This window comes from Theropithecus gelada, chromosome 17, assembly GCF_003255815.1.
Source record: "Theropithecus gelada isolate Dixy chromosome 17, Tgel_1.0, whole genome shotgun sequence".
Taxonomy (NCBI): Eukaryota; Metazoa; Chordata; class Mammalia; order Primates; family Cercopithecidae; genus Theropithecus; species Theropithecus gelada.
The window spans coordinates 37977060-38003874 of record NC_037685.1 but is presented as its reverse complement, the minus strand read 5'-3'; the positions used below and the strand labels follow the sequence as shown (position 1 = coordinate 38003874).

The 26815-nt window shown below is 41.5% G+C and overlaps 1 protein-coding gene across 7 annotated transcripts in view; it reads left to right on the top strand.

The window, feature by feature from the left end:
* DOCK9 (dedicator of cytokinesis 9) overlaps window positions 1–26815 on the top strand; it is a 299448-nt gene that overhangs the window by 221419 nt on the left and 51214 nt on the right. For 3 of the 7 annotated variants that reach the window (XM_025364043.1, XM_025364040.1, XM_025364041.1), the window contains exons 28-38: window positions 315–461; window positions 680–763; window positions 1170–1281; window positions 5109–5287; window positions 5520–5633; window positions 7794–7911; window positions 12429–12562; window positions 14945–15059; window positions 18603–18669; window positions 20083–20130; window positions 22736–22803. In XM_025364043.1, coding sequence (XP_025219828.1) covers window positions 315–461; window positions 680–763; window positions 1170–1281; window positions 5109–5287; window positions 5520–5633; window positions 7794–7911; window positions 12429–12562; window positions 14945–15059; window positions 18603–18669; window positions 20083–20130; window positions 22736–22803 — 1186 coding nt within the window. Of the gene's footprint in view, window positions 1–314; window positions 462–679; window positions 764–1169; window positions 1282–1583; window positions 1626–5108; window positions 5288–5519; window positions 5634–7793; window positions 7912–12428; window positions 12563–14944; window positions 15060–18602; window positions 18670–20082; window positions 20131–22666; window positions 22804–23354; window positions 23399–26815 lie in introns of all 7 variants that reach the window. The other 4 variants (XM_025364038.1, XM_025364039.1, XM_025364037.1 and 1 more) reach the window with 3 other exon arrangements.

The window sequence follows — 26815 nt, the reverse complement described above, 5'->3', positions numbered from 1 at the left end:
TCAGACTGCTGGGCTCCAGCAATCCTACCACCTCAGCCTCCTGAGTAACTGGGACTACAGTTGCACACCACCACACCCATCTAATTTTTGTACAGATGGAGTCTTGCTATGTTGCCTGGGCTGGTCTTAAATCCCTGGGCTCAAGTGATCCTCCCATCTTGGCCTCCCAAAGTGCTGGGGTTACAAGTGTGAGCCACCACACCCAGCAAGGAACTCTGGGTGTTTTAAGATGGACTCAGGGATGAGATGGTTTTTTTCCTTCCAAGTGATCACAACTTATTAAATAATAAATGTTTGCTCTGAATTCTTTTTAGTTGCTGCGAAACCAGAGATTTCCTGCATCCTATCATCATGCAGTGGAAACCGTTGTAAATATGCTGATGCCGCACATCACTCAGAAGTTTCGAGATAATCCAGAGGCATCTAAGAATGCAAATCATAGCCTTGCTGTCTTCATCAAGGTGGGGACGTGCAGGGAAGAGGATGTCAGTTATGGGACAAAGATGTGCTTTTTACGAGCTGTCTAACAAAGTGACTAGAATAGAGTAGGTGCTCTGGCAGCGTTGATGGCATGTTTTTTATGTCAGTGGAAAAACTTATTAGCAATAAATGCTGCTTTGAATCCAAATTTCTGAAATGTTTGGACCTGAAATACCTTTTTGCTTGTTTTCCTCCACAGAGATGTTTCACCTTCATGGACAGGGGCTTTGTCTTCAAGCAGATCAACAACTACATTAGCTGCTTTGCTCCTGGAGACCCAAAGGTAATGCGGGGATTGTTACTGGTAACAGAAGTCACCATGTAGCTTTCTCTGGTAGAATTACCTTCTTCCTTTATTTTTTTTAAAAGCTCTGCCTTACTAATTTTTTTATTGTATTGAGCCTGTGTCTGTAATTATAAGCTACCTGAAATCCTTCATTGAAGTAGGAGGAAGGTAAACAATAAATGCCCTAAAAACCAGTTGAAGACATTGTTTAATGAAACGTGTCCTTAGTTTTCAAATCAATCCCTGCAGCCATCCTGAAATCTGTACAATGCAATAGAATATGCAGTTCTAAGAAGGTCAAGAAGCTAATGACTATTTCTAACATACTATTGCTAATAGGTTTTTTAGAATCCTGTATGAAATATCCAGCTGGGTATTTATAACTAAACACTTCTTCCTGCAGACCCTGTTTGAATACAAGTTTGAATTTCTCCGTGTAGTGTGCAACCATGAACATTATATTCCATTGAACTTACCAATGCCGTTTGGAAAAGGCAGGATTCAAAGATACCAAGGTAATCCATCTTTATATCCATTAACCTTTTCACAAAGAGAGACATTTATTTTCAATAAGAAAAGATAATTGATTCAAACATGATATTTGAATTTTCTGATTTTTTATTAATTTTTTTCTTATGAATTTTCTATTTCAAAAAATATTGATAAAATATGGGAACTTTTCAGCAAACTTATCAGACTACAGATCATGCCATGGCTATTTCATTGAAAAATCCCTTTGCTTAAAGAAAAGAAATCTATTTCAGTTGCTATAGCTTATTTTTATTTGTTTCACTTTTCCTTTTTCCTTATGAATTAGCTTTTCTTTCACCAACTGTGGAGTCAAATGACACTCCTGTAGGTAGGTGTGGGGTGTGACGCGTGCTTTCTTGCATTTTCCTCCTCTAAAAAATAAAGAATGCAAGTGATGGCTGAACTGCTTCCATATGCTGTTCTGTTAAGCATTTCCTATATAATTTGATCAATTTTTTAAGCTGACCATAAATTAGTGATTTTTTCACTGGAGCTAAGACATTGCTGTAACATCCCAGGGAGGCATCTGGTTTTTTGCTCCTGAAGTCACTGGGTACTCTAGGATGTTTCTTTAAGAAGTAAAACAAACATCCCTGCTTCACCCCCAAAATTCATTATTCTATTTTCATAGCCCTTGTCCATAGTGGTGGCAGTAATCAAAATCACAAGCAATGTGGCTTTTTTACATGCTTTTCATGTTTGTATGTTGAGTCTTTATTAATGTCCTGTATTATCTTTAAGTTTGAAGAGAGTTGAGCTCATAGAAATGTCTTTGTCTTCACTGAGTAAATCAAATTGAACAAATCAGTCTGTCAGGTCTGTCAAGCAATATTTATTGAGCTTAGTTCCTTGTATGTGCTCAGGTATTTTGTGCTAAAGGAGAGAAAAAGTGGAAGGATGCCACCAAACTGCTAGTGGCACCTGAATTAACTGCTTCTGAATTCCGAGAGAAACACACTAAGGCATTCGTTCAGAGACAAACAACTTTCCCCCAAACAGACTGGTACTGCCTTTTAAGGATCAGGTGGGGGGACTGTGGTCCTGGAGCTGGCATTCATGCGTTCAACAAATATTTACCCCGCACCAACTGTGTTGAGCTTCAGAATAAGTTATGTACAACCTGGATGATAATCCCCGGCTATTTTACATACACAAAAAACATAGAATGTCAGACACTGATGCATCCTAAGGAGAACAATCAAAGCAAGGAAAGGAGATACGAAAAGGGGTGACATTTGAGACAGAGTGGCCAGATAACAGTTGGAAGAAGGTGAGGGGTGAGCCAAGCACCCACATATCTGGGGGAGAGTTTTTCTGGGCTGAGAGAACAGGTAGGTATTCAGTGTCCCCTGATCTAACCCTGGCCTCCCACCTCTGTGGTCTCACACCCCCTTATTCTACACATTCTAGGCATCCCTGCCGACTGCCAGCTCCTCAGACACATCATGCCACCCCTCCACCTCAAATAGCTCCCGCCTGTGGAATCCTCATTTTCCTCCCCAAGCCAGCCACTGCATACCTCCTGCATGGGGCCTCCCAGGGTCTCCTCACCCTCTTCCAGTTCCCCAACTGGAATTAACCACTCTCTCCTGCCCTGCGCCTCCAACCTCACCACAGCCTCAGCCAGTCTCCTGTACCTGGGGACTCTCCTTCCCTCCACCTGGTACAGAGCCCAGGGAGCTCTTTTTGCCCAGTGGCTGTGCAGTGAATGTGTGCTGATGCCCGTCTCACTATCACCCGGCAGGGCAGCACAAGCTCTTATAGACTTCTAGGGTATTTGGTAGCAAGACGGGCTTCGCTCAGTTGTGGGGGAACATGTGTGGGTAATTTGCCTTACTACACTGATAGGAATAAATGTTTTTTAGAATTTTCATTTTCTTTCTCCTCACTTACCTCCCACCCCCACCTTCACCTCCTTTCTTGTGTTAGTCCATTCGTGTTGCTCTAAAGGAATACCTGAGACTGGGTAATTTATAAAGAAAAGAGGGCCAGTGCAGTGGCTCGCACTTATAATCCCAGCACTTTGGGAGGCTGAGCTGGGAGCATCACTTGGCCTGGGAGTTCAAGATCATCCTGGGAAACATAATGAAACCCTGTCTCTACCAAAAAAGAAAAAAAAAGAAAACAAAAATTAGCTTGGTATGTTGGCACACACCTGTAGTCTCAGCTACGTGGGAGGCTGAGGTGGGAGGATGACTTAAGCCCAGGAGGCAGAGATTGCAGTGAAATCTGCAATCTAGGCAGATTATGCCATGGCACTCCAGCCTGCACAACAGAGCAAGACCCTCTCTCAAAAAAAATAAGAGGTTTATTATGGCTCACAGTTTTGCAGTCTGTACGAGAAGCATGACGCCAACATTGGCTTCTGGTGAGACCTCAGGAAGTTTCCAATCATGGTGGAGGGCGAGCGGGGAGCCAGCAGGTCACATGGTGAGAGAGGGAGCAAGAGAGATGGGGAGTGAGGTGCCACACTCTTGTAAACAACCAGATCTCGCGTGAACTCAGAGCGAGAACTCCCTCATTATGGCAAGGAGGGCACCAAGCCATTCATGAGGGATTCGCCCCCATGACCCGAACACCTCCCACCAGGCCCCACCTCCAACAATGGGTATCAAATTTCAACATGAGATTCAGAGGGGACACACATTCAGACCGTGTAATTTCTCGTGCACATTCATACACACAAGCACAGATGTGTGAGCACACACACAGTTAAACCATAAGTAGTTTCTTCTAAGAGATTTATGTGAACTCAAGCTATGACTTATAGTTTAGATAAACTAGGTGAAATAATCATAAACAATGAACATAATTAATCTAGAAAATGACTCCTCTCCCTCTCTACTAAAGGGTTTCGTAGAACTTGTGTCCGTATTTTGGGTAGATTTAGTTAGTAGCTATCTGATACGGGACGAAAGGCAAAGGGAGAGATCTATAGACTTTCCTTTAATAATGGAGTCAGTCTGGCAATTCACAACGTAGCTTCAGCTTCCTGAAATGTGTATTTCATCTTCAGAGTGATGTTCAGCTGTTTTTATGTAGCCTTCCAGAGTAGAGTTCGTGTTTACTCCTATCTATTTTCCAGAAGAGCTCTCAATTTTGTCATTTAGCTTGCTGGTGATTTACCAGTTTGGTTTGATGCTTTCTCCATTTTAATTTTAGCTTATATTAAATTTGTATTTGTTTTCAGAGATGGAGAAATATTAGGAGAATATCTTAGGAAATACTGCGTTAAATAAGTTCTTCATTCAGAGATAGCAGAATAAGTAGGTTATGTATTAATTTGTTTATTTTAAATTCATTGGGTTTTAATGGAATATATAGGCATTAATGACCAGGAAAGGAGTATATGAACTCATATAGTAAATAACATTTTAATAAGCCATGTATGTTTATTGTTTAATTACATGTTTGTTATGCACAAACTGCTCTTATACAATTCTGTTAGCTAGTATAACGTTTTTAACTTTGTGGCTAACAAAGTTATATTTTTAATGTAACATATGCTGTGCTCTAGTCTAAAAATTGGTACTTAAACTGTTCACTAATTTAATTATGTAGGATGCAATATGTTCCAAAATCCAGTGCACTTAATTGTATTTAAATTTGGTTTTCATTTAAGATTCTCGTGTGCTAAGAAGTAGAGCAGACTTGTACCTTTCTCATTTGAAGCCAAGTCTAATCATCTCTTGACACCCAGGGTGGGCTGAATGCAGAGGATGGGTCTTAGTTTTTTTTTTTTGTTTTTTTTTTTTTAATTCAAAGAGCATTGCATCTTTCCTACCTCAAGTAGTTTCTATCCTCATTTCAGACCTCCAGCTTGACTACTCATTAACAGATGAGTTCTGCAGAAACCACTTCTTGGTGGGACTGCTACTGAGGGAGGTGGGGACAGCCCTCCAGGAGTTCCGGGAGGTCCGTCTGATCGCCATCAGTGTGCTCAAGAACCTGCTGATAAAGCATTCTTTTGATGACAGATATGCTTCAAGGGTGAGTGGTCCCCAATGGAAGGAATGTGTATTGATAATGTCCTTTATTTTAAGTGGTGTAAAGAAAGTAATCAATTAGAAAATTCATGGTAACAGCACTAAGACTTTGCTCTGTTTTGGGACTAAAATCAAATATCTCTTTATAGGAAAGATCCAAATAAAGGAGATGGTCAGTGACAACTTAGTTCAGTTCTCACAATCCTGGGTCATACTTACCATGTGTGTCTTTTCAGAGTCATCAGGCAAGGATAGCCACCCTCTACCTGCCTCTGTTTGGTCTGCTGATTGAAAACGTCCAGCGGATCAATGTGAGGGATGTATCACCCTTCCCCGTGAATGCCGGCATGGTACGTAAATGTGGTCACGTCAGCTCAGCCTGTACTGCATCCCAGGACAAAGCGCCATAAGCTGGGTGGCCTAGAGCAGCAGCAGTTTATCCTCTCCCATTCAGGAGGCCAGAAGTCCAAAATCAAGGTGTCAGTGGGGTCAGTTCCTACTGGAGGCTCCTGGGAAGGAGTCTGGGCCATGCTCCTCTCACAGCTGCTGATGCTGCAGGCAATCCTGGGTGCTCTCTGGCTTGTGGTGGCATCGCACCAGTCTCTGCCTCTACCCTCACTTGGTGTCCCTTCTCCATGGTGTTTATCTGTGCCTCTGTGTCCCTCTCCTCTTCTTTCTTTTCCAAGATAGAGTCTTGCTCTGTTGCCCAGACTGGAGTGCCGTGGCACAATCTCGGCTCACTGCAACCTCCACTTCCTGAGTTTAAACAATTCTCCTGCCTGAGTTTCCCAAGTAGCTGGGACTACAGGCACCCACCACCACATCCAGCTAATTTTTTTGTATTTTTAGTAGAGACAGGGTTTCACCATGTTGGCCAGACTGGTCTTGAACTCCTGACCTCTCAATCCACCCGCCTTGGCCTCCCAAAGTGCCGAGATTACAGGCGTGAGCCACCACACCCGGCACGGTCTCCTCTTCTTATAAGGACACTAGTGATTGGGTTTAGGATCCACCCAGTATGACCTCATCTTAACTTACATCTTAGATATATAATGGAAAGATCCTATTTCCAAATAAGGGTACATTCTGAAGTCCAGGTAGACATGAATTTGTTGGGGGACACTACTCAACCCAGTACACACCCCCCTTTATTTTGCCAGTGCGACTCTTGCATTTCTGGCTAACATGGAGTCAATCACTAAACCTTCAATTCTTGTTAAAAAATAAGCATAAAAACCATGTTCTCCTGATGAAATTGAGTCAACAGAGATATGACCCCAGAAATTATCTCAAAAGTTTTTGGTTAGAGATGATTTTACTTTTTTTTACTCAGTCTTTGGTACCTTTGATATGATTGTTTTTTAAAAAGGATTCTTGGACTCATCTTGCAATTCAGCTTTTTCAAAGCATTATCACTATCAAATTTCTTGTCACATTTCAGTTGCAAAAGACTTTTTAAATGTTAACCTATAATAATTTTTAATTAATAAAGTTTATAAGAGTTTTACAATCTAAAACCGGCACTCCTCTTTCTAATTCTGTCTTGGCCTCAGAGGGCTTATCTGCTATGAATTTCAGCACATGTTATTTTAGCATTTCCCCTTTCCCTGGTACTCTGGTTTCATGAACTGGCTTGGTTGTTCATCTTCCCACCTTGTCATTATGGGTGTACACTTGCAGAGTCTCATATATGTTTCTGTCCCTCCCTCCCACCCCAACAGTGATGCAGTGTCCCATTTTTACACTACCTCTTCACTTCCAATTACGTTCCTAAATAACATTACACTGAGATGAACCGTATGTATAGGTTTTGTGCGTGTGTGGCTGCTCTAAAGGACATAAACTCTCTCTATCCTAAGCGCACCTCGCTTATCTCACCCTGTACAACATTGCATTTCACACATGTATTCTCTAACCCTGTCTGTTTTTCAAACCAGAGTAATTCAGAGTATAATGTGACCTCTCTGAACTGTTTCAGTCCTAACAAAAATGAACACTTTCACCAAAGTAAAATCCCGTTTTTTGACCTAACTTCAAAATTAGTATGATTTCTCCACTGAAGTTCACATGATCCTACGAACATCTAGAGACTGTCATTGCTGCTGTCGTAATTCCCCACATTACAGATAAGAACCAGCATTCCCGTTAGAAAGAGCAGGGGAGGTTTTCTCTGAAGGAAAAAAAAAAAAAAGAATAAGGAAATGTTGGACATCAGAGCTCTGGAAAGGGAAAGGTGTTAGAAATGCTGGGGAGAGAGAAACAAGACTTTATGGAACGTGATTTCTCTCCCCCACCCCCACCCAGCATCCGTATCCCACGCCCCCTGCTCCCACTCTGACCCATCCCACCCTCCTCCCTCGCCCACACCTCAAGGCTGCTTCTCCCATGCAGGCAGGCACGTTGAATCCATCAGGCTGTCTTGGTCCTGCACTTGTCCTGGCACTTCCAAGAACAGGGGAGGAATCCTCTCCAGACATCTTTGATTGTTTCTGCTTTCCTCCCCTTGACAGACTGTGAAGGACGAATCCCTGGCTCTGCCAGCTGTGAATCCGCTGGTGACACCACAGAAGGGCAGCACCCTGGACAACAGCCTGCACAAGGACCTGCTGGGCGCCATCTCCGGCATTGGTAATGCTCCCTGCTCCTGTGGGCTTCTCTCCGCCATCTCTCTGAAAGTGTCTCGGAGCCGATGGTTGGTGAACGTGTCACACTTGTGTGGTAGGACCTTGAAGTCTGAGTTTCTGCCCTGAGTATTCTTTCCCTGTTTGTGATAGTCAACAACTGAAACCCCTCAGCCATGCCCTGAAATAAAGGTCCCGGATGCCTGTGACTCCTCAGGATCATACAGTTAATCACAGGCTTGCACTGTTTGCTTTTTGTTCCACATTTGTTGAGTTTTCATTTTAAATCTTAATTGGATTGTGTATACTGTTAAGGAATATTTTTGCAGGTGGTGGGGGGAGGGGAGCACTGATTTGTAGTGTTAGTGATTTTGATGAAATATGACATAGTAATTCCTAAAGAACATAGCAGTTTATGGCTAGAATTCAATCCTAAAATCAGTTTTCAAAAATCTGTCCCACAAGACTTTTTCTGTGTGAAATAACAGAAGAGCAGTCCCCTCTGAGAGAAAAACACATGACACAAATCAAAATTCTCGTAGTTTCTCCATAAGAAAATACCGGACATAATGTACTTGTTAATATTCTGACTAATTGAACTTCTGTGCTAGCTTTTTCTCAGAGATAGCAGTTTACACATATATATACATATCTTCCAAGAATTGTCACAGGTGCTCACAGACTTCTTCAGTCTTTATTTTTCCCTCTCTTTATCACATTGTGAATAAAGAAAGCAGCCTACTATGGCTAGTGGCTAGACTACCCAATAATGGGACTAATTCATGGGATAAAATAAATGGCAGCCTTCATCCGATTAACTCACAGGACTTGCCCGCTCTGAGATTATGCCTTTACCTTTGCCGGTGGTGGTGGTGTTAATATGCTATTTCAGGCAGGGGATGAAACTGAGTAGGATTTAACATGAGAAAACCCACACCAATGCCCAAATTTATCCTACAATAATAATACCAGTCCTTAATCTGGTTGATACTTATGTGTCTTTTTCACAGTTATGCTCTCCTTAGTTGACACTGTAAAGATTAAAAGAGTTAATTCATGCAAAATGCTTGGAACAGAGCCTGGCACACGGTAAACGCTCAGCAAATGTCGGCTGCTGTCACGAGTTTCCCTTTGCCTTTCTTCTGGGCCTTCGCTCTGTCTCTGCCCTGCTCTGCCCCATTCCCAGCCACTGCTCCAGAAGCAGGAGGGGACCTTCCTCAGAGGGTGTGATCTGCAGTGGTTCACAGCACTAGCTTTAAAGCCAGACAGATGCAGCCTTGGATCTGGAATCGACCATTTACTCGTTGCCATGGCAGGATGTTGTCTATCTTTTTTGACCTCCGTACACCGTCTTCAAAACGGTCGTTAGAGGGATTAAGAGCTAGTATGATGCGTATGGTGCTTGACAGAGAGGAACCAGATGAGTGGAAACATCACTTGACTGTAACCTCGATCACTTCCACAAAGTTTGAATGCTTCTGTTTGACTTTTTTGACTCTTCTCCAATTCAGAATTCACCTTGTTAGGATTGGGGACTTCTTTAGAACTTGGAAATAGGCCATTGGGGATCTTTAGCATCATGGCCTCCAATTGCTCCAGGTTAATGGTGCAGCTATGGAAAGCACTTGAGACTGACTTCATCCTTTTTCACTCTTAAATTTTAAAATCCAAATCCACGTTTCATAGGAATTCACCACGACAGGCTTATTATCCTCAGGCTATCTGTATTGCCTCCTTTCTTGAAGACTTAAATCCCTGTTCTCTTTTAGGAATACCTTCCAGGGAAGCCTCATCTTTGAACTGGGTTTACTAGTTTTTTTCTGGCAGCTTTAGCAACTCTGTTCATCAGGGAGTTTCTAGCTAATTTTAGTCCTGGTGCTTCTCCTTCAAGAGCAAACTCTCCTTACATCTCTGTTAGAAGAATCCTGTTTCTACACATACTGAGAATGTGCCATCACAGTTTTTTTAATGTCTTTGGAGCATGGTGCCTGAGAGTTTTAAAAGTGATTCAGTGCCTGGATAAAAACTACTCTGAGATTACATTCATTTTAAAAGGCAAGCGTTCTGAGGCTCAGGGTTTTTTTTCTACCTACTCGGTGGTACCACGGGAGGAGGGATGAATTTATCTTCTTTTCATTTTACTCAAGTGTCATTTAAGGACTTTAAAAGCTATGCTCTGGGCCAGGGTATTAAATGCAAACACATACACAAAGACATATAAAATAGGAACAAACTAAGCATATTGATTTTGATATATTGCATTTCCATCTGTTTGCCTTAAATTAGGACTCTAGTTCTGGAAGCAAGCTGGAAACTCTGAGAACTTAGGATCTAATTTTACTTTACTGAGGACCTTTCTCTTGAGTTCTGTGTTCTTTTTCTTGACTTCTTTGTTCTTCAAATGCTGTTCTACATTAAATATGAAATATGATTATATGAGAAAAATTATAATTTGGTGATAGCATGCGTTTCTTATCTGAGTACAGAAAAAGGCTATAGTTTTTTCACAGGGTTTTTACCTGTCCCTTGCGACGATCATTCACATGGTTTCTCTCCTGGGGAGATGCAGCCACTGGCTGACAATAAGGCTTAATGTTCTACATGTTCAAGCCTCCGCTTCTATTTTCAAATTCCCCTGGTTCTTCTTTTCTTGGTCTTTAACACTGAATCAGTTTCAGGAATAGCAATGAGTAAATCTGAGTGTTCAACAGAGGGAAGGATTTATGACCTGGATGTCACAGGTATTCCTTCTAAGTTTAAAGAGTTAAAGATCAGCCGGGAGTGGTGGCTCACACCTGTAATTCCAGCACTTTTGGAGGCCGAGGCGAGCAGATCACCTGAGGTCAGGAGTTCGACACCAGCCTGACCAACATGGTGAAACCTCGTCTCTACTAGAAATATGAAAAAATTAGCCAGGCTTGGTGGCGGTCGCCTGTAATCCCAGCTACTTGGGAGGCTGAAGCAGGAAAATTGCTTAAACCCGGGAGGCTGAGGTTGCAGTGAGCCAGGATCGTACCATTGCACTCTAGCCTGGCCGAAAGAGCGAGACTCTGTCTCAAAAAAACAAACAAACAAACAAACAAAAGAGTTAAAGACCATCTTGACATTGCCTGAGAGATGATGAATTTATGCCATTAGCCATCACATTTAGAAGGGCAACAACCGAGTCACTTTCAAACATACTTTTGGTGTAACCTAGGGGCTGGCTATATTTATTTTGTTGTTAATTTATTTTTTGACTTAGAAATATCCCAGTCCATGGCAGCTCATTTGCCTCCTGAGGTCTGAAAACGACCAGCCTGTTGTGAAGTGCCAAGTAACGGCATCTTCAGCTTGGGTCTGAGAGAATGTGTGCTCACAGCTGCCAGACACAGAGTCCAAGTCTCCTGATGCCATCTGCCGAACCAGCCAGGCCTTTCCGCTGCAGGCACGCCTTTTGGTTCAGCACGGAATGTACCAGACCAAAGAGTCATTTTAAATTGTGTGATTTATTTAATAAATCTTATCTAAGCAGGAAGTCAATCTATTACCTTAACAATTCCATGGTACCAAGATGGGGAGTGATTTCTGCCTTCAAATGCTGTGTTTTTCATGGACATCACAAATTTTATTTCTACATTAGATTTCCTTTCTGTTCAGAGTTGTTTATAGCAGATTCCCAAATATTCCCCATTCACAGCACCCTTAGTGTCACTTTTCTTCATGGCATCCCTAGGCCAAAAGACACACCCAACAGTTGTGTTTATTAGGTACGTAGAACCAAATAACTTAATAAGTACTTACATTCTAACAATTTAGTAGGCACTTAAAAGAAATAATATGCATACATTTAAAGAAAAAAGTTTAATTTTATTTTTAATAATCACAACTAACTACAAATGGGTGGTGTGTGCCTGTTGGACACTGACAGCTTCTCAACCTTTGGGTCATATTAGCCAGCACCATTCGCATTTCCTGTCCCTCACTGATAACTTGCCTTTTATTTGTGAAGCCCTCCAAATACCCAGCTTCACAAATATGTCTTCAAAAGGAGCATAGCACAACCTGCTGCTGAAACGGCAGCTTCTGACCAAGGTCACGGATCACTGTGTTCTTGAAAATTTAAAACACGCCGTGACACCCCTCAGAGTTTGGTAGGCTCCTCAGTGTTTATTATCAGTTTGAATGCTATGAGTTTGTTGTATGGTTTAATTTCATGACTTGATAGTTGTAGGTGGATTTATCTTTTAATTTTTTAAAGTCTTCATTCGATCCCATTCTGAAACAGGTGTGCACTGTTAGCGATCAAAGGTGGTTTCTAATAAGTGAATTGATGTTTACATCTGAATATTTCAGACTAGTTTCTTTTTATCTCATTGTATATGACCTGGTTCTTTAAAGGTGAAGTAATGGAATGCAACTCATGAGCCAACTTCCTAACAGAAAATATAAGTGCAATAAAAGCAATATCCCTTAAAGTTCAGTACTCATCTTTCTTTTGTTCTGTCTTAATAAAACTTTATTCTTGGCTTGATTTCCATTTAGCTTCTCCATATACGACGTCAACTCCAAACATCAACAGTGTGAGAAATGCTGATTCGAGAGGATCTCTCATAAGCACAGATTCGGGTAACAGCCTTCCAGAAAGGAATAGTGAGAAGAGCAATTCCCTGGATAAGGTAATTGCTTTTCACTCAACACAAGGGTTCTTGTAATCAATGGATTTAGCCCAAAGTAAACGTACTTCATGTTCTAGTGCCTTTTAAGTGTGACCTTTTGTTTTATCCTAAACCACCAGCTGACCTGGAGTAGGTGATGAGAGCTTTAAGGTCGGGGCCCATTCCTTGAAATGCTCTGATTCCTGTTTCCACAACCTCAGATCCTGGGCAGGGTTTGCAGTGGAGCATCTTGAGTGAATGGCTCTGGTGGGTTGGACATGGAGGGACTCAAAATGCTGCCCAGCTCAATTCCCTGTAGTCTTTTTTTTTTTTTTTTTTTTTTTTTTGAGACGAGTCTCGTTCTGTCGCCCTGGCTGGAGTACAGTGGCACGATCTCAACTCACCGCAACCTCTGCCTCCTGGGTTCAGGCGACTCCTCTGCCTCAGCCTCCCCAGCAGCTGGGACCACAGGCGCACGCCACCACCCCTGGCTAATTTTTGTATTTTTAGTAGAGATGGGGTTTCACCATATTGGCCAGGCTGGTCTCAAACTCCTGACCTCGTGATCCGCCCACCTCGGCCTCCCAAAGTGCTGGGATTACAGGTGTGAGCCACCGCACCCCACCAATTCCCTGTAGTCTTTATAATGGAGACACTGTCACCAACACAGCTCTCCACCCACAAGGGTGTTAGGTCTGAAGCCAGCTCCAGAGAATAATTGATCATATAGGTAATTCAGGGATAAGAAATCACTTTATTCACACAGCACCCACCCACAACACAGCACTTCCTCCTCATACTTAGCCTTTTTTCTTCAAACTACTAAATGCTCAGACCATTTGGAACTTTGTAGGAAAGGATAAAAGTGTGGGTTTAAACCTGGAGCCATGGTAGATTGGTATCACTTTGGGCACAGATTTTCTAAGTTACTTCAAGTTACAGACAAGCACCCATCCCAAAAAACAGCTGAGCCATTTAGGGATTTATCCCTAGTTCTCCAAAAACACCCAGAAACATCCTTCCTCAGCATCAGGTTTATACTCTTGTCACGCATCCCATGGCCGGCATTGACATGATTATTGTTAAATGCAGCTCTATTGAAGTGCGAGCAGCTCAGTTTGGGTGTGTCATGACATATTGAACTTTTCCCTTGACCCCAACATGCCTTCGTGTGTAGAAGGAGAAGCTGCTCCGAAGGCATTCTGCTTGTGTCATACGCAGTGCTGGAGAGGAGGAGGAGAGCTGCCAGTCAGCCAGGAAAAACCGGGTCACTGTGGATTTTTCCCTTCTAACGATTCCACCTTTGCCAGAGGAGACAATGCACGCAACACCCTCTCTCCCACCGCCGGAAGTACTGAGTTCTCCAGTGACTCTGATCAAGTGGGCAGGCCAGAGGGTACATCCATACCAGTTTTGCCACTAATTGCCCCTGTATTTTTCTGTAAATAAAAATATTCACATATTTTATTAATTAAGCCTATTTAATATATGTGTGTGTGTGTGTATATATATTCACACACATAATTTTATTTTCAATTGGCCACCAACACCTTGAATAAAACATCTTTTTTTCCACTATTGTTTTTGCTTTGATATTTGGCAAAAAAAATTTTTTAAATTTCAATTGGAAATTCAACTGGGAGAGTTTTTAAATCTCCTGTGTTTGCAATCGCATGGTGAGATTCTTGTGCTGCTTTTTTTCCGTGAGAACCTGCTGCCTAGTGGCAAAATTGCCCTCTCGTTTCCCCCAAGGTTTCTGACGTTTGCAGTGTTGAGCTAAGCTGATGATGGAGTGACCTCATCAGTTTAGGACCTTTGGTGATGCTGTGCTGACATGTCGCTGTTTGTCCCAGGCAGGCACCTGCCTATTGTGTTCCCTGAGCAGTGCCCACAGCACGCCCCATGATGCACCCTGGATGACGGCGCCCGGGCTGCAAGCTTTGGGGTGCTTTGCTCACAGCAGCACCACAGGCACTTGCTGTTTCAGCCACCGCCGTTGTCGTCAGGAGGTGGTTGGTTGTGCAGTGTCTTCCAAGTCGTAATTTCTGTTCTTGATCCTAGCACACATACTTTCTTGCATGAGGTTTCAATATACTTGGCATCTCAGAAGGTTGTACTCGGCATAGCTAAAGCTGTGTTTATCCAGTGTGAAAGGTCTGTGCCTTCTGCTTGTCCCTTAGGAGGGCGTGCTGAGGAGACAAGCTAGGGCTTCCGTGGGCAGCATCTGAGTGTGTTATATTTGGGTGAAAGGGTGCCTGTGGTTTAATTGTCAGCAAGTTACTTGCACCTTCCAATGTATATGATCTGACTTGATTCTAAGAATCTTTCTCTTCCACAGGAGAAAAGGGAAACACATTTTCCTCCCGTAATTAAATAGAAAAATCACCTGTATTTTCTTTTTAGCACCAACAAGGTGGCACATTGGGAAATTCGGTGGTTCGCTGTGATAAACTTGACCAGTCTGAGATTAAGAGCCTGCTGATGTGTTTCCTCTACATCTTAAAGAGCATGTCTGATGGTAGGTTAAAAAATGGAGATTTCTGTTTTGCCTGTTTCAGTACTTGGTTTGTTTGTTTTTAACTTGTAATAAGTTGAAAGGATACAAAGATTTCAAAGGATTTTCTTCCTTGTTAAAAATGCATATTCATTGACTAAATGTAATAGAAATAAGAACCTTATTGTGGGAAAATCATTTCCTTAATAATTTTATTCTAGAAAATGAGTTCTAAAATGTGAATGGGCCTATTTCTTAGATGTATATTAAACTGGGACCTACCATGTTGACTGAAGGAGATAAAAGCACATACATAAAATAGCTTCTGACTTTAAAAAAAAATTTTATTCGTCCAAAGAAACTTAGTGTCAGCTTGAATAACTGTGTTAGTCTCTGGAATTAGAATATATGTTGTGGGCGGACCTAAGCATTCCTTCCATTCAGAGTGTGTATATTCCTGGCTGAAAGTGGGAGAGACGTTAGTTTAGTTTTCTAATGGAAATGGTGGTATCATAGTAGATTATGTTTCTGTTTGAGGTTGGACAACTACATTTTAAACTAAGAATGAGCAGAACTATGAATGCTCTATCTGGACCACATAAGGCTCGCGAATGTGTATGACAGGACAGTTTCAACTCTGTTAGCTTGTCTGTGTATCTGGCTGTGTAATAAAAACAATCCCGGTAAACAATGTCACAGTTCTCATCCTGGGCAAAAATCTTATTTTTCCTACAACAAATTAAAAGGTGTGCTGTGAACTTCATTAAGGTGATTGAATTCGGATGAACTCTCCTGAAAACAAAGTGCCATTTTTTGAGAACCTGAAGGCTTCTTGTGCTGCTTTTATCTGGGGGCAGGAGGTGTGTACTAACTAGCCAGTGGAAGGAATTTCTGCTTGAAAATAGTATTTCTTTTATATGAAGCTTCCATTTCAGCAGCATTAACAGCCTGACTTTTTTTTTCTCCAACCCCAGCCAAGGTACAATCTGACTTTTTAGCTCAGATGGTAGGAAAAACCTGCTTGTCCTTAAAAGAAAGACTGGGTAATTCGTTCTTCTCTTGATTCATTACTTTAAAATGCTATTTTTTAAAAAAAGAACAGATGAGCGAGACTTTCCCTGAGTGATGACCAAATACGCTAGCACAGGGCACTTAGTCTGATATTTGGGTTTACAAAGTTGAAAGTCTTCCCATTTAAGTCAAAAGTTCTAAACTTTGCTTCATGGTAATAATGAGGTTTAGCAAGCATTATAATTCTGTTTTTCCTTTGTTTAAAGTTTTCTTTAAATTATTTTAAATTTCAAATATTGAATATGACGTGTAATAGGAACATAATTGCTTTTTAAAGACAAATATACAAGAACATTTGAATTCAAGTAAAAGTTATTCCTTTTTTTTTTTTTGAGACGGAGTCTTGCTCTGTCGCCCAGGCTGGAGTGCAGTGGCCGGATCACAGCTCACTGCAAGCTCCGCCTCCCGGGTTTACGCCATTCTCCTGCCTCAGCCTCCTGAGTAGCTGGGACTACTGGCGCCCGCCACCTCGCCTGGCTAGTTTTTTGTATTTTTTAGTAGAGACGGGGTTTCACCGTGTTAGCCAGGATGGTCTCGATCTCCTGACCTCGTGATCCGCCCATCTCGGCCTCCCAAAGTGCTGGGATTACAGGCTTGAGCCACCGCGCCTGGCCGTAAAAGTTATTCTTTAACCTCATACACATATTTTAAAAATGCAACCACCTCTTCAGAATATATTTTTCTCTCAATTTTCTTCAAGTTATCGATTGTTTTCCCTTTATAATTAGAATTTGTGTGTGTGCGCATCCCATTTAAGACATCTTCTCTGACCTCCAGGGTCATGAAGGTATTCTCATATTTTCTTTGAAAGCAGTGTTATTTAAATTTTCACAATGAACTCTAAAAATCTACCTACAATTGGCTTTTGTGTATCATATGAGTTAGGGGGAGAAATTGCCTCCAGAGATAGTTAACACACCGACAACCAAAATCAGTTGTGTAACTGTGTAGCTACTCTCTCATTTATTCCACATTTAATGAGCACCTTTTACATGCTGGGCCCTTCCTCACTGTCCTTCTTGTGCCATTTTCCTCTTCACAGAGCTTATCTCTGTCTTCCCACTCTCCCCAACCATACCTGGAGCCCAGAGCAAGAAATGGCAGCGTCATTGCCCATGCTGCTGGCCACTTTGTCTGGTGTGTGCTGAGGGTGGCCGCAGGGGTCTGCAGGGTGATCCCACCAGGCTCTCCAGCATGCACTGAGCTCCCTGGGGGCTCACCCTACCCTGATAGCCAGCCTCAAGTAGCCAGAGTCTGTTCCTCTGGAATCTCAACTCAAAACCCCTAAAGATGGACGCCCATGACCCACTCTTATTACTGGTCTAATAGGCCAAGCGACCTTTAGAATCAGATGCACACGATTTAAATTCCCACTCAGCCATGATTCTTCAGACTGGTAAATGGGAGAATTACTTTACTTCTCTGAGCCTCTGTTAGCTCATCTAAATGAGAACTTTCTTCTGCCCCAGATTATGGTGAGGATTAGATGGCACAATCTATGTGAAATTGTGAGAGAACCCAGTACAGTGTCTGGCACACAACAGATTCTCAGTCTATATCCCATGTCATTCCTGCCTGTCATTGTTCTTGACAAGTGTGGAGTGAAAGCCTGTGGCCACGCATCTTCATGAGCCATCAGCATCCCCACAGCCACCCTCTCTGCTCATCTCAGGCCACAAAGACTCTGGCTTTTTCCCTAAGAGAAAATTCTTTACCTATTTCTCAACCTCAGTGTGAAATATAAGAATGCAAAGAAGGTTAGCTATTAGATGATAGAACTCAAACAACAGTAATACTAAACTGTTAAGGGTTCACACAGAGGTTTAAATGCACATGCCATTCGGTACAGCTATTTTTCTTCAGAGAACTTATCCTGTAGGTATAGTTAGACATGCATGCAAAGACCCACATAAAAGGATATTCGTTGAACCATAATTGTAATAGCAAAAAGTTAGGGGGCAGAAACAGTAACTGTCTATCAGTAGGAGACTAGTTAAGTCAATTATGGTCTATCCACATAGAGGAATATTATGCAACTTAGAAAAACTTAAGATAGATCCAAGCTATATTGTTCAGTTAAAACTCAAAGAGCAAACTTATGTGTGTAATATGCAAAGATTTTCAACAAATTCCCTGTTGAGGAGAGATCCTCTAGTAGGAGACAAGAGAGCCCAGCTTTAGGTTGATGTACACTTGTATTCTTAGAATTTTCTAGTCTATTTAAGAGCATGTTACATATAAGTTAAGTGAGCATTATGCTAGAATGTAGCACGAGATGACATGATGGAATTACAGTTCAAATGTTCAAATACAGCATGTTGAAGGTGAATAGGCCTCAGGTGTGTGATATCCAGTGTAGAGTGGTCAGCTATAAAAGAGGGCAGAGAAAGGGTTTAGAGGCCTACACTCCAAGGTTCCTACCCATTTTCATGACAGGTGATTCTCCATAATGTATATGATATATATTGTGATTCTAAGTAAGTGTTTATTTTCTAGATGCTTTGTTTACATATTGGAACAAGGCTTCAACATCTGAACTTATGGATTTTTTTACAATATCTGAGTAAGTAGCTTTCTCTTTGATCATTGCCTCTTGATTTTTTCCTGGATCATTAAGAGGCTTGACGAATACTATGTGGTTGAACCAGGGGAGTCGTGTATGTCACATCCTCACTTACTTCTTAAGCCCTTTCTCATGGACTTGGCCCTAAAACATATTTTCAGGGCTTGTGACCCAGTGATCAGTGGTCACCCTTAACGTGTTACAGATATGTGCTTGTTTTACATGAGAGGTAACTGCTTATGTGTATAAGTCATCTTAATAAAATAACACGAAATTTATTAGCTGAATTGGGTAGATACTGCTTTTCTAAGTTGAGCCTAACTTAAGCTGATGTGGAAACTGAGTCAGAAAAGTTGCTATAATTTTAAAATATAAGAAGTAAAAGTGAAATATTATGTAGCATCTTTATCTCATTTTGGCTCATCAATATAAGATTCTGATTTCCTTTAAGCTCTTCACTTTTAGCAACGTGAATCTACAATCCCTTGTCCAAAACTGCTGGGGCCAGATAAATTTCCAAATTCAGAACTTTTTGGGTTTCTGAAAAATTCACATATAGACTACATCCCATAACATCTCAACAGCATCTCTGCATAGTAAAAATAAAAAATTTCTGCAGTACTATTATTGTTCATAATAATTGGATAAATCATAACTATAAGTAGCTTTATGTCTATTATTTTGGGTCATATTTTGATGCCAAATGTATTTGCACGAACTCAGGAGGAAAGTGGTTTTCAGAGTTTCATGCATTTTGGAACTACAGATGAGAGACTGTGGGCCTGGCCCTCAGTGGACACTTGGCTCATCGTCTCCTGACCTCTGCTGAGTAAAAGGCAGGAGTTATGTGGTGAAATGAGGTTCAACACCAGAGGAGCTCACTGGACATTGTTTTAACTACCTCATTAAATACATGATTTAAAAAAACATAACAAAACAATGTTGTTAGATATATATTTTTAAAAACTACACACTTGGTGTATATAATCCATATATTCGAGCCAAAGAGAGAGCTGCTTATATAGATGTAAATGAGGATGAATAAGTAACTTGGAACAGGGTACGTGGTCTTCAACATGATTTCCCAGGCACGCTGCTGTGGAGTGAATTATCACCCCTGAGTCGATGGACGATCCTTTCGGCCCTGGGCTTCTGCACTGTGTTGCTTTAGCCAGCCACCACGGCACTGATAGCTACACAAGATGGGGCCTCCCTCACAGGTTAATACATTTCTCTGGGCTTGAAGGGACTTTCCAGAGGACTCCCAAAAACTATTCTGAATGAATGAGGATGTGATATATGCTGGTGCTAGACATAATGCTTATTGAATTTGTTATTGTTAATGGATAAAATAACGTCCTGAAAATAATTTTATCTTCACGTTTCCCTAATAATTTTTCATCTTGCCTGCAGAGTCTGCCTGCACCAGTTCCAGTACATGGGGAAGCGATACATAGCCAGGTACTGTGGGGCGTTTTCATCCGAAACGTGTTGTTTTCTGTGTTGCCTGGCTCTGATTGTGTGGAAATGGTCATCAGTGGCGGCTGGCAGTTGGGATTCATGGAAGCGGCCATGGGGACCGATGGCAGGCCCTTGGATTGCCACTGCAGAGCCCAGCAGTGTCTTTCATCTGCATTCTTACAGGCGAAGTCTCATTTCATCTTACGTGTTACCTCTTGGAAAGTGTTCCTTTAGCGGGCTGTGGCGACCCTTCCATCCTGTCGTCCAAACTCCCCTTCCTTCTCTGTTCTGTCTCCTTCCCCTCCTCTTCTCCCCAGTTCTTCTTCCTGTGTTCCTTCCTCAGTGATTTCTTTTCCTCTGTTTGACTTTCCAAGGTCATTTTGACTGTTCCTGCTCCCAGCTACAAAGATACTAAAATCTCACTAACCACTCTTCTTCTTTCTTAATGAAAGAATGTTTTCAGTCCATCTCAAATTTGTGTGGACTTCCACAAACCTCTAAAATGGAGCCTTTTGTCTTCCTACTCTTGACTAGTTGATAAGCGCTCCATGTTCTTGGCCAGAACTCCCTGGTGAGTCGCGTCACTCCCACTTTCCTGTCCAGAACCAGCCTCGTAGAAACTCCTTGCAGCTGTGTGGCTGGACACGCCTTCTTTGGGGGCGTTTCTTCACAGCACCTCTTGTCCTTACCAAGTTCTTCCTCCTGCCCCATTGCCATTAGGAATGTCTGTGTGTGTTTGTTTTCTGTGTTGTGAGCCATTCTGTTAGTATATTAGTGGGGTCTTGGTCTAAGTATTATATATTTTTTTACTGTTGTTTTTAACAGCTTTATTATAAGTAAATATGTTTTAAGAAAAACTTAAAAATGTAGTTGTCATTGAGGTTTGGTTCTCTATATATCGACAATTTTGTCTTACAGCGATGAAATAGGCCAGAGATTTTTAATAGACTTGCTCTTTGTGAAGATTTTCTTTTTCTGTTAACATTGTTCTTTTCTGGGGATATTTGAGAAATTTTCAGAATTACATTTTATGTTAAGAAGTAAACATGTATGTTTTCTTTTTAAAAGAAGCAAATTTAGAATTTTTGCATTTTCCTCCTGTTAATATTTTCTGTTTTTCATTGAAATGTGGTAGCACTTAAAGTTCTCTAATCTTAACTGCATTATTTTTTATCACAACAGTAATTTTATATTTGAGTTTTGGAGCACTAAATGCAAGTATATACAAGGTGTCCTTATACCAGCAACATCTTCTACCTTGACTTGGATTCTCCCTGACTTTGTCCCATGAAGATGGGCAAACAACAAATTCTGTCACAGAAAGGCACTGTGCTGGGCTAGCTTCAGTTTTTGCAGTGACACCTACATCGCAAGATGGCATTTGGAGAATATTGTGCCAAGTAGAATAAAATGCCTCACAGCTTAAAACGGTGAATGTGAGAAGCTGCAGATTTCTGTCCCAACAAAATGTTTTAGAATCGGGTTTTGTGAAATGGTTAACTTAGTTTTTTTCAGTGGATATAAATTTAACTTCTTTAAAGAAAATCTTCCTACTTCATAAGCACCCTGTATATATTTGCATATAAAAGTGTGGACTGCCTTAAAAATAGATGGGTGGAGGAAAACGGGAGTGGAGATGGTGTGACTTTGCTCCATGCACTGTGGAAAGATATGCTCTGCTCTATACGAAAATTGCCATGGGTCTCTGCTGCATGTGAAACAGATCCTGAACTAGACTGTGAACCTTGTACATGTTTGCCATCCACGGTGGTCCAGTTTGATGAACACTGTGCCTCCTTATTGTCCCTTTGAAGTCACCCAGCAGCATGCAGTCAATGATAGTCCATGCATGTCCCTGTTCTCCTACACACAATAACACAGTGAGGGGGACGGTTGGCTCTGGGACAGGGGACAGGTGTCATTGCAGCCCTGGTCTCATTTTCATCTGCTCTGGTGATGGTACACAGCAGGAAGTTAGCTGTTTGATTGCTAACCCAAATCACTCTTCTGTTTTCTCTACTTGACTGCTGACAAGTTTAACAAAGTGTGTGGCTCTTCTCCTTCCTGCTTGGGTAAGAATAAAGGTGTTAAAATTCATATAATCCCTTCCATTGCATGTTTGTTCTCTGTGTCTTCCAATGCATTTTTTAATTAAAAAAATATATATACATGTCTTTTGCTCTTTCAGAACATATATAATCCAAAAAGATGAGTGACATTTTGACAGTTGTCAGAACACTAACCATTAGTACTGCATTGGAGTGATGCTTACTTTTTTCAGAGTAGCATCTCTAAAGTACTTTCTAAAAATAAGAAGGTCCCTGCTTTGGCCTGATTTTTGCTCCTGGGTCATCAGGTGCTTTGCCGTGAAGTGTGTGGGAGCTGCCGCCTGCCTGTGTCTCTGGCTGCTCCACCGCGCTTGGTCAGTGCATGGCCATCTCGCTCGTGCCATGCCCTGGCTTCACTAACGCTCCCCGTCTCGCTGCGGTGTAACAAGTCTAACTTTTGCTTCTATCCCATTTCACTCATGTTGCAGGAACCAGGAGGGGTTGGGACCCATAGTTCATGATCGAAAGTCTCAGACATTGCCTGTTTCCCGTAACAGAACAGGAATGATGCATGCCAGATTGCAGCAGCTGGGCAGCCTGGATAACTCTCTCACTTTTAACCACAGTAAGTCCCATGACATGCCATCGTAACAGCCAGCCATCTCATGTGCCATCTCAGAGGGGAGAGCCCCAGGCCACACCTATCACATCACCAACTCGATTTTTCTTCCAGCTCAAAGCAAGTAGGATGAAGAGCTCATGGCACAGTTCCCTTCCTTGGAGGAGCGTCCTCAGCATTTGGGAGTGACACAATGTGGAACATGCTCAACTACAGCACGAAACCTAAAAGTGCCTGACCCTTTCCCCATCCCCAAAACAAAACTTAGCTGGGTCCATAGCCAGCCGTTCTCCAGTATTCTAAACATAAAGTTTGGATTCATCACCTGGAGCCAACTTAACGTTGGCTTTCCCCTGCGACTCTGAGAACATTCGGGATGGATTTCTTTCACCCCTCCTGATCCCGTGCATGTAATTGATCAAGCGTCCACATTCTGACATTCCAGCTCTGAATGGATGTTAATCCTTGCACTGCTGTGAAAACATAAAGCCCTTGAATCAATTTGTGAGGGTGTGGAAAAGCGTCCAATAACAAAGTGACTTTTTCTGTGTTTTCAGTGTGAGAAAGATATCAAGTGTGCTTGGAATTTCTGTAGACAATGGTAAGATTTAATCAGGTTGAAGTCTGCTTACGAGGCCGCTTCACTTGCAAGCCGAGACCTTTTTGTTCATCTTGCCTTCCTAACTTTGGGGCTTTCTAACTTCACAGTAGAGATTCTGCCAAAACAGGGGAGCATATTTTTAATTTACTTTTATCAATCAGCAGAGGGGACAAGGCATCGTGTGCTGTTTCTAGTAATTTAAGTGTTTTATCTTCTTAAGGGTTTCTCAGAGCGGAACACCTGAAAGATATCAACCATACAGCACTTGAAAAACTAATGAGATCATTTATAATAAATCTCATTTCTGCTAGCATTGTGTTCTCTAAATTGTTCCATCTCTTCTCCAAGCATGACACAGCTAGTTATTGTTTTATCTCAACAATTATTTGTTATTCCAAGTGCTGTCTTTAATACATGGTTATTAATATCCTTCCATCATGTCTAATAATAAATTCCATTCACTGTGATTTTTCACACCTTTTTTTAAAATACAGGCCAAGAGTAAAGGCAGTGTTCCCAATGCATTGTATTAATAATAGTTCAAAGTAAGACACCTGAGGAATCAAAACAAAGCAGCTTCCCACACCTCTGCCCCAGCAATGTAGGTATTATAAAGATTGTCCAGGTGCGGTTAAGTGTTAGGAAGATTGGCCGGGCGTGGTGGCTCACGCCTGTAATCCCAACACTGGGAGGCCAAGGCGGGTGGATCACTTGAGACCAGGAGTTCAAGACCAGCCTGGCCAACATGGTGAAACCCCATCTCTACTAAAAATACAAAAACTAGTCAGGCTTATTGACACACACATGTAATCCCAGCTACTGGGGAGGCTGAGACATGAGAATGGCTTGAACCTGGGGGGCTGAGGTTGTGGTGAGCCAAGACTGTGCCACTACACTGCAGCCTGGGTGACAGAACAAGACCTCATCTTGAAAAAAAAAAAAATCAAAAATGTTATGAAGATAGTCTCTATTGATAAAATCCCAGGCTTAATTTAGATAATGTCAGTCTGCCACACGCTGAGTTGGTAGCCATAAAATGCTAGTTCTGAGTTCTACACTTAGCTGTAGAATGCAAATTGAGTGACACCTGTAAGGCTACAGTACTTGATTTTTTAACATCTTTTCTGTTGGGGCTTTGACTAGCTCTGCAGAAAAGGAGTTGAAACAAAACCAAGAGTGTTGTTATTTTTAGTTTTTCTTTGCCATTTAGTAGCAGAAATTCAATCCCCACTGATAAACAGGATCTGCTGGACCTCCTTTGCTCAGATAATTTCTATAACACAGAGGCTAACTCACTATTGGTTGAAATAAATGCTTAAACTTTGAAGCACTTTTTAAAAAATCATAAGTACACCAGTGCTCCACCTCCAAAGATAGTCATTTAGGAAACACAGGAAACAAAAATTAAATGAATCGTCCACATGTGAATAAATAACCTTAATCCATGCGAATATGTAGCAGCTCTTCCCACTGCAAATGGGTTTTGTGGTGGTAACTTGAATTGGAGGAGAGAGACAGCTGGCCTGGTGCTGCTGCTGCTGCCAAAAGCCATCTTGTTAACATGGTTTATTTCCATTCTGTCTTCCTGCTACCCACAGAGCCCTGTCCTCCTGTCTCCCTCCTCTTTCATCAGTTTTCAGTGGCACACTGTCCTCAGTCACATTTCTCCTGCTTTGCCAGTAAATAACGTGTAGCTGATTCTTCTAGTCCTTGCCTGTGTTCCTACAATTCCTGTTCATCCGGAATTCGTTCTGTTATCTCCTAAGTTGTTGCATCTCCTAGAACTCAGCCTTCTTTTATATCTCCAGTTCTCATTATGTGTTTGAATTGCTTCAGCTTTTCCCTCCACTAGCTCTTTGAGCTCCAAATAGTCAATTCAGACAAAAAAACACAGAGAAGGGAGTGCATACTGTATGTACATGAACATGTATGTGTGTGTGTGTTATATATATGTACATGTTTGTTTACATCTCTACCTGGGTATTTTTTGGGAAATTTATGACCATATATGTCTTTTAAAAAAAAATTCCATTTAACAACAAATACAATACCTTCTGTTGGGCCAACCAATATGACATAGATCCAATATGTGAGAAAGTTGCCAGGGATCCCCAGGAATCCAAAATGAATTTATTTCGGAAGAGAATAAAAATAGGAAGAGTCCCTGTACATCTGCATTATTCATTTCCTCTCTTTCTGTAGAGTAGGAAAGGCTGTGTCAGAACTCAGCTTGACCAGCAGGGAGCAGCAGAGGCCCATGGGAAATGGAATCCTTTGTAGGTCTGTCCCCATGACCACTGGTAACAGGCCATGGAAGAAGGCACCACAGGCACTTCACATGGAACTCAAGCAAGAACCTGTCTTTACTCTTTAATTTTGATAGGAAATAGGATAGCAAATCCCCATGCCCAAATCCCATGATGGCCAAGTAGTCTTAGCTATTTGAAAAACACCCTTAAAAGACAGGTTTGTTGTTTGGGCCATCACTCAGGTGTATGGAAAATAAACTTTAGAACACTTAGGCATTGACAAATTTAGTGTAATTTGTGCTCATTGTGTATCAGTGGAAGAGATTTGTGTCAAATGAAAAATTGAGAGTGATAGCACAAAACCACAAAGAGAAGGGAGGGTATACTGTAGGTACATGAACATGTATATGTGTATATATGTGCATGTCTATAAACCACATTATGAGGTGAAAACTTAGTGAAATGTGTTTGCAAATAAGTGGTACATTTGCAATATATATATAAAATAACACTATGTTTACTTTGATGTCACGTCTTCTAAGAATACATCAAGTTCATTTGCATAATTCATATTTCCCACTGGTGTAATGCCGGGAACACCAGCCAAGAGGTAGCAGCATGTAAAGAAAATCTAGATTTCTTATAATTTGATCTAAAAGGCAATTAAAGATTACTGGGTCAGGTTGCAGATAATATTTCAGATCAGAATCAGAAAGTATTTTCTAACTGAACTGGCCTTGAGTGGCATGTGCTGAGCTGCCTGTGAAGTTCATGTGGACACCTGCAGCTGGAGGTGTGCAAACAGACTGGAGGAGGCCCAGCTGGGGTATTGTCCAGGTCACTTAAGCATGCCATGAGGACTTGGATGGCGTGGCTTGTCGGGCCCCATTTAACTCTGAAATGTCTTTTTTGTCTATGAAGCACAAGCAAGAAAATGAATGTAGGCAATCATTAAATTCCTTTACTGTACATCATATTGAATTAATATGAAAAATACAGAGAATGTAGACATCTCTGAGTTAAAATATTTTCCAAAAGTTTTAAAGCATGGATAATATATCTTTAAAATTGGGTAAAATGTGCTTAGATGCTTTAAAAATATTCTCAAAATAGTAAATAAATGTTTGTGGCCCGGCACGGTGGCTCATGCCTGTAATCTCAGCACTTT